This window comes from Nematolebias whitei, chromosome 1, assembly GCF_014905685.2.
Source record: "Nematolebias whitei isolate Nwh7 chromosome 1, NemWhi1, whole genome shotgun sequence".
Taxonomy (NCBI): domain Eukaryota; kingdom Metazoa; phylum Chordata; class Actinopteri; order Cyprinodontiformes; family Rivulidae; genus Nematolebias; species Nematolebias whitei.
Genome location: NC_056498.1, coordinates 35,856,537 through 35,864,636, shown reverse-complemented (window position 1 = coordinate 35,864,636; position 8,100 = coordinate 35,856,537). Strand labels below are relative to the sequence as shown.

Genomic DNA, 8,100 nt, shown 5'->3' with positions numbered 1-8,100 from the left:
TAGCTGAAAGCTGCAGAACTGTAGCTGAAAGCTGCAGAACTGTAGCTGAAAGCAGCAGACCTGTAGCTGAAAGCAGCAGAACTGTAGCTGAAAGCTGCAGAACTGTAGCTGAAAGCAGCAGAACCCTAGCTTAAAGCCAAAGGGGGCAAAGCTGTAGTTAAGAATAGCAATACAGATGCTAAAGCTAAAATTATTGAAACCAAAAGCTGCAAAACGGATTCTGTTAGCAAAACTGTAGCTCAGAATATTAAACTAGTCCACCACCACCACCAGTACCACCACCTCGTTCTTGAGGGGTCACCACAGCGAAAAGTAAAACTATCAAAGCAGTAGCTAAAATTAGCAAAATGGTACCTGTAAGCTAAAAGAAGCAGGCCAGTAGCTAAAAGTAGCATAAGAAGACAAAGATGGAGCACGTCTCCTGCAGATTTTGCACAAAATGTTTTGAATGAACCGCAGAAGTCTTGATGTTTTTCTATTTTCTTTATTTTTACATAAAAAAGTACCCAAGTTCCAGAATCTATAGCACACTGCTCTGAACAGAACATTTTTACATTTGAACAGGGAAAGTAGCAACAAGTCTGCAAAAGTTCAAACGTCCAGGAGAACACAGCAGCAGCCGTCCTCGTCATTCGACGCAGTTTAAATCCACCGCGACGTCGCAGAAGTCGTTCTATTTGTTCGTTTCCTCGCAGAAACGTGGTCCTCTCTGCTCCCGTCGCCACCGTTTTATCAGTGTGGGGTTTTTAAGGAGCTGGCCTCGTCTGCAACTAAATTAGTGCTGATCCGTCGCTCAGCTAAAAGAGGAAAGGAGCAGCCGGGCCGACCCTGTAATTGTGGTGTGAGCAGCAGCTCGTGATGAGGCAGTCGTTTTGGTCGTGGGCCCGGTTCTGCTTGTGCGTTCAGTTCAAGCTGCAGGAGTTAAATTGCGGGTCAAACGAAGGCTAAAGCGGTTGAAGTGTATTCATATTGTTTAGTTTACTCGTTTTTTTATGCTCAGATCTGGGGTTTGTTTAAAAATATGCTTTGTTACAATTAGAAGGGATTTTTGACTCTACTTTTTTTAACTTGCATCAACTAGTGTTTGTTCGAGACCGAGTTTTAATGTGAAGTGAGGAAGGCTGATTATGGTGAGGCGGTCATGAGAAGTGAGGGTACGTGAGAGGAAGTAACAGGATGTAAAGTAAAAACGGGGCATTCACGAGCGAGGCTGAGAGGAAGTGAGCAGGGAGAAAATAAAAAGCTGAGAGGTAAGGTGTCACCGGCCCCGTCACATGTGGAGGCCGAGTGAGAGAGTTTGACTTTTTTATAGAAGACGGACTTAAATGATTTGACGTTTTAAAGGAACGGTTTATATCCTTTGAAGTGATGTGTTCTGGAAAGGTTGTAAACAATATCTTACCTGTTGTAGATGGCTCTTTAAACGACCACAACTTGTAGAGTTTAATTCTGATTAAATCAGCAAGCTTACAGCTAATTCAAGCTGATCACGCAGTCAATTGCTCTCATCTTGAAGTTTCAATCTTAAATATTTCATAGCGGTTCATGCTAACAGTTTTATAAATGTTTACATCACTATCAGTTTATCCCAGCAGTGATGTGATTATAAAACATTTATTGATGCATTTTAATTATCTTGAGACGTAATGAACATGAGGTATTTTACATAAACAAACAATGGTTTACATATTTTCATACTCGGTAAAAACAAGTGCCCAAAAAGTAGCATAGCTGCTAACTTCACATTGAAAACATGGTAGAAAAGCTAATGCAACAAGAAAAAATTACATTTCCTGTGAAAATGCAGTGTGAATGCTGGTTGCAGAAGAACTTGCCAAAAAAACAGCTGCAATTAGCTCAAATGTGCTGAAATGTAGCTGAAATGGATGAACAAGCCTAAGTTAGCAGAAGAAATCAGAAAGAACACATATTTTTTAAATTAGATTTAAATAAGCAGAAATTAGTACAATAATTAGGAAATTGGCTAAAAAAAAAGCTGAAAATGGCAACAACAACAAATAGTTGAAAGTAGCTGAAAAGGCAGAAAGAAGCTTAAACTACTAGAAGGAAGCAGAAGGAGCTGAAATGAGCTCCAAGAATGTGAAATTAGCTGAAAAAGCTAAATTTAGCATAAAACAGCTAAATTGTAGCTGACAGTGCAGAAAAAGCTGAAACTAGCAGAAAAAAAGCTGAAAGGAGCATAACACCCTGAAAGTAGCAGAAATTACCACAAAAACCTTAAATTTAATTTATCTGAAAACAGCTGAAATTAGTTATATACAATGAATTTATATATATATATATATATATATATATATATACACACATTAAATAAAACTAGCTGAAAAATTAGAGCAAGCTTAAATTATCAGAAGAAAGCAGAAAGAACATGTTTTCCCAATTAGGCTGGAAAAAGTAAAAATTATCCCAAAAAAGTGGAAATTATCTGAAAAAAGCTGAAATTGACGACAAAAACAAACAAAAAAAAAAAGCCGCTAAAACGTAGCTTAAAAAGCAGAAATAAGTACAAAAAATGTGGAATTAGCTGAAAAAGAAAAACTTTGCATAAAACAGCTAAATTGTAGCTGAAATAACTGAAACTAGCAGAAAACAGCTTAAAAGATGTGAAAGCACGTCTAACTACAGCTACGGTAGCTCTACAGGGACAAACCGCGCTGCACCACGCAGCAGACACCCTGCTGACGCTCTTACAGTGGCAGCCAAAAGTTAAAACAGCTATTTTTTTTACTTCTTGAAGTGCTACAGCTAGCTGCTGCCGTTGCTCTTTGTAAATCACCGTGGAGCAAAACGACAGCGATGTTTTTGAAATGGCTTTTGCAACAACTGAGCTGTTGGTCGTATTCTTGCCTCAGAACCACGCGTCAAAAGACCCGAGCTGTCCCTTTAAGGTCAGGGTTTGGATTAATCAGCTGTGGAGGTAAAAGTCGTGTTAACGGGTCAGGACGTGCTTTTTGTGTGGACGGTGTGTCCTCCTGGGGGGTAGAACAGGCTGTGTGTTGGTGCTGGGAGGAGGCGGACGTACAGCCACTCTCCAGGCCTCCCACTCACAGATAGTGTAGCTCCGTGGCGACAGTATCCATGGTTACACCGGAGATATCGCTTTTCCCACAACTATAAATACCTCTGCTGGGGACACCTTGACACGCGCACATGCTCAGACACATGAAGGAAGCGTGGAAGATTCCTGGAATATCCTGAAACATCTCCGTCTGGAGATGAAGGTTTCTTAATGGTTGTTAGAGTTAAGTTGTCTGTAAGTGTTTGTTGTTGTTCTTGTTTCTTCCACGGTTGAACTTTTCACCTCACAGATGCTTCTTTTCAGGAACCGGTCTGCTGTGTGTGTGTGGAGGAGTGCTTCATTGCATTAAAAAAGAGAAAAAAGATGGAGGTCTTAATTAAATCCCCCCCCCACAGAAAGGCCTCTAACAATGTTTGTTCACACGTCTCACCTCTAATCTCCACATTTAAACTCCGAGCAGCAACACTAATGTTCTGGGTTGATGTTTTTGTTGTTCGTTCAGTCTCGTGATTGGATTTTTTTTAACGCTCGCTTCTCTGAGGGCAGCGTGTTTTTGACAGAAAACCGTTTTATACAGACTTTTTTTCTCTTTTCTTTCTTTATCCCTCTTTTGTTTTTGTAGAAATCTCTCGTTCAGGTTTCCAAGAAGGTAGGCAACATAACCCAACGTTAAAACTTATATATCCACGTATACTCTCCTCTTTATATATATTATACATATATATACTTCCTCCACTTTTTTTGGTGTTTCATGCAGCTTTTTGTTGAGATCTTCCTTTTGTGCCTTGAACCTTCCTTTTTTTTTTTCTGTGGTTTGACCCTTTTTTTTTTTGAGCCTTCTGATTTTGAGTGCCGTGTTTTGGACAATTTTTATTTTTATTATTGTTTTTTCTTTGGTACTAACATCCTTCTCACTCACTCACCCATGGCACTTCTTCGTCATCATGCCAAACAGTAACGCTTCATCATTCTTCCTCTTCATCCCGCCACCGTCCTTCCCACCCACCTCATCCTCGCCCCGTTTTCCATTAATGTTCCATGTAGACTGTGTGAGCTCACATCCCCCCGTCAAGTCCTGAATTGAGGTCCTGATGTCGTCAAAACATCCCGTTATGTAGCAACACGTGCAAATAATCTGTCCGTCTTTGGACTGTAACATAAGATTTCTCTCAAAAGCTCCAAAGTTTGAGAGAAAGCTCCGCCTGCGTTGTTGTGTAGAAGTTTTGACTCGTGAAGTTTTTACATTTTGCTTCTAAGCGGCCAAACATTTTATCAAGGCTTTCTGGAGGTCTTCTAAAGCCAGGGTTCCCAACCCTAGTCCCTGAGGAACTCCATCTTGCATGTTTCAGTAGTTTCCTGCTCCAACACACCCGATTCAGTGATTTAATTACTTCAAGTTCTGTAGAAGCCTGTTAATAACTCACTCATTCAGATCAGGTGCGTCAAAGCAGGGAAACAAGTCAAACATGCAGGATGGTGTTCCTCAAGGACCACTGTTGGGAACCACTGTGGAACTTTTGCTACTTTTTTACTCATTTCCAATTCTTGTACCCAACCTCGATAGTATTTTGTGCAGCTTGTCCCTAAAAATATAATAAAATACAAGAAAAATTAAAGATGTTTATCATCATATGTTTAAGCTATTAGCTCTTTAGGAATCACCTTGTTGGAGCTAAAATATTTTATGTGTCAAGTTTAGTTGATTTTGCTGTTTTTCAAAGAATCAACTAAAGAAATGGGGGCAAATTATGTGTCTGTGACTGGATTCTAGTATGACAAGCTAGATGGTCGTACTTTAGCTGATAAGTAGCTAAAAGTCTATTTTTTTTTCTTACAGACACAAGGTTATGTAGAGAAATTGCATTTCCTACGAAAATGCAGTGTGAATGCTAATAGCAGAAGAGCTTGTTGGGAAAACAGCTGAAATTAGCTTAAGAAAACATTCTGAAATGTAGCTGAAATGGAAGAACAAGCCTAAATTAGCAGAAGAAATCAGAAAAACACAAATTTGCTGAATTAGGGTTAAATAACCACAAAAAATAGGAAATTAGCTTAAAAAAAAGGTGAAAAGGCAGAAAGAAGCTTAAAGTGCCAGAAGGAAGCTGAAAAAACAGAATGAGCTAAAAAAAATAGTGTACAGGTAGCTAAAAAAGCTAAAAAAAAAAAAAAAGTTGAAACAAGTACAAAATATGTGGAATTAGCTGAAAAGGCTAAAATAAGCATAAATATAGCTCAATAGTTGCAGAAATAGCAGAAAAAGTTTAAATAGCCGAAAGAAGTTGGAAGAAACATGAAAATGTTGCAGTTAGCAGAAAGAACCTGGAAGTAGCACAAAACAGCTGAAAAATCTTTAAATTTTCAGAAGGAAGCTGAAAAGTTGAAGCCGAACAAAATGTGAAAGGAGTTGTAAAATGTAAACGGATCTAAAATTTGAAGGATGTAAAATGGCAGAAAAGGCTAAATATTTCAAAAAGCTAAAGTTGCACCAATACCACAAGCCATGGCGCCCTTCTCCTGAATGAGCTGAACGTTTCGATTTGTTGAAGTAGCTCAAAAATTGTGGAACGAGAAAGATGCAGAAAAATGGATCACAATGGTGTGAACGCTCCATAAATATTCAGACAGTTGTTTGAGTTTTATCTGTGAGTGAGTCATAGGTCCGTGTTGAACGGCTCAAACCAGCAAAAGCTGTGTAGTGGTCAGGTAAATGACTGAAAACTAACACACAATTCAGCCAAAATAATAAAAATAAAAACTTTGACCCTCAGAAAGCCTGGGGAACTATTACTTTAGACATCGAGAGAACGTCTGGCTCCATGGAAACGAAATGTAAAAAGGTGAAGAATGGTCCAAGACTTTTGCACAGCCCTGCAGACGTGTTGAACGTGGTTCATCTTAATCCAGGCTAACACCTCCCAATCCATCGCCCATCTCTCTGCGCTCAATCCGTCCGCTTGATTTTCTGAAGTCGTGCAGATCTCTGGTTTTAGCTGAAGTTTTAGTTGGAAGCAGAGGAGAGGACCCAGGAGGGACGGGGCCGCAGCGTTTCACTCCTTTTTTTATTATTATTTCTTTCATCCGGAGGCTGCACTCTTCTTCTTTTCATTCATTTGTTCATGCCTGATTCTCTCACTCTGGCACCGGCTCTAACAGCAGCAGCAACAGACCTGGATGGCTTTGACCTACTGTGGCTGGAAAACACCTTCATTCTGTCCTCACACGCTCACAGACTCACACTCTGAACACGCACACCACTTCCACGCACGTTTGCTCCCATTGGACAAGCCAAAAGCAGACAGGTTGGACTTTCACCTGCATTCTGACTTCTTACCAGCAGGTGGAGCAGTTTTCCAGCTGTGAGTGGACCAGTGCTCCACCTGCTGGTCAGACCGTGTAATGTGTGTGTGTTATAATGAACCTCCTCATTGGATAGACATTATTTGTGTTTAAATGTGTTTAAAATGTGTTAAAATCATTAAATTGATCCACTTCCTTGTTGTAACCCTTCACAATAAGATGAAAGGGATTTACATTCCTCAGCCCTGTATTTGTGTTTTATGGTTTAATTACTGTTTTCCACCTCCTGCAGACTGTGTAGTTGTAGCTGATCCCTTATTGCTGGAGGTGTTCAAAATGTTCTTGTTGCTCAACCAGCAGGACGGTCCCCACAGAATCAGCTTTAGATCAAAAAGCTGTTGAGTTTGTCACTTCCATGCTCTTAAGTCTTTGTTGTTTCTCATGTTGGTTTCCTGTCCGTTGGTATGAGAGCGGACGTTTGTGTGTGTGTGTATTTATATAGAGTGTGTGAGACGGGTCATCTGAAGGTCTAATGTTACTAATATAGGTGAGCCGCGGTGCTGGGATCATTAACGGCGCCTAACATCTTCAGCAGCAGGGCTGGCACTCACCATGCCGACCGTTCTGTTCCGAGCCGTTCCGTCCTTCGCCCAAAGTTTCCACTTCAGATTTTTTCTTTTTGTCGAACTGCTCCAGAACGTCCCGTTCTTCTCTCGTTTGGAGCTTTAAAAAGCTCCCGTTTTGATTTTGTAAACTCAAAACTGGTTCCTTTTTACGCTCGGACCCTCTGGCTCCGTCACAACTGGTGTCAGTTTCTAATCGTTGTTGCTTTGTCGAAAATTAAACAATTATTTAGTTAAAAGGTTAAAATAAAAAGTGTAAAACATTATGGGGCTTACAAGAAGGCCCTGAGGAACTAAACTGATGTCAAAATAAGCGATAAAGATCAGAGTTCAGTTAAAGTGTGGTCTGTTTTCATTTAAACTCCATGTTTCATATTTGAAACCTGTCGTGTCTTCACTCTGTGTTTGTTCACGCTGGTCAGGAGTTCTGTTTCAGAGCGAGGGCTTTTCTTTCACTAAATAATGCACTTTTTCCCCCCAGTTTGAGAAGATGATGACGATCTACGAGCTGTTGAAACGCAGCTTCTTGGGTTTTATTCTATTTCCTGCTGTTGAACATTGTCTCATCTTTAAAATGTATAGAAACAAGTGTTTATACGAAACACTGTTCATCATATTATTTATAACCAAAGCTAATAGGTTAGGTTTATTTGTCATATGCAACTCAACACAAGGTCAACAATGCATTGGTCAAGGTCAACAAGGCTCAGGACGAGAAGAACAGTCTCGACTCGCTAAAATACAACAACAACAACAAATGCCAAAGCATGCAACCAAAATAAAAATACAAAACCAAGGCGTCAAAAGTGGAAAAAGTGAAACATCTTCAGCATCATGGTCCTATTAGCAGAGTGGTTCTTCTGTTGGTAGTGAGGTTCTCTTAGCAACATGGTCCCATTAGCAGCATGATACTGTTAGCAGTGTGGTTCTGTTAGCATTGAGGTTCTCTTAGCAACATGGTCCTGTTAGCACATGGTACTGTTAGCAGTGTGGTTCTGTTAGCATTGAGGTTCTCTTAGCAACATGGTCCTGTTAGCCTTGAAGTTCTCTTAGCAGCATGGTACTGTTGGCAGTGTGGTTCTGTTAGCAGTGAGGTCCCGTTAGCAGCATGGTACTGTTAGCAGTGTGGTTCTGTTGGCA

At 40.2% G+C, this 8,100-nt stretch overlaps 1 protein-coding gene across 5 annotated transcripts in view; it reads left to right on the top strand.

Annotated features, from left to right (window-relative positions):
* Nucleotides 1-8,100, top strand: part of mark2b (MAP/microtubule affinity-regulating kinase 2b) — a 50,242-nt gene that overhangs the window by 37,734 nt on the left and 4,408 nt on the right. For 2 of the 5 annotated variants that reach the window (XM_037676663.1, XM_037676687.1), the window contains exon 17: nt 3,663-3,689. The exons of the other annotated variants lie outside the window; for them this stretch is intronic. In XM_037676663.1, the coding sequence (XP_037532591.1) occupies nt 3,663-3,689 (27 nt within the window). The remainder of the gene's footprint in view (nt 1-3,662; nt 3,690-8,100) is intronic. 5 annotated transcript variants of the gene reach the window in all.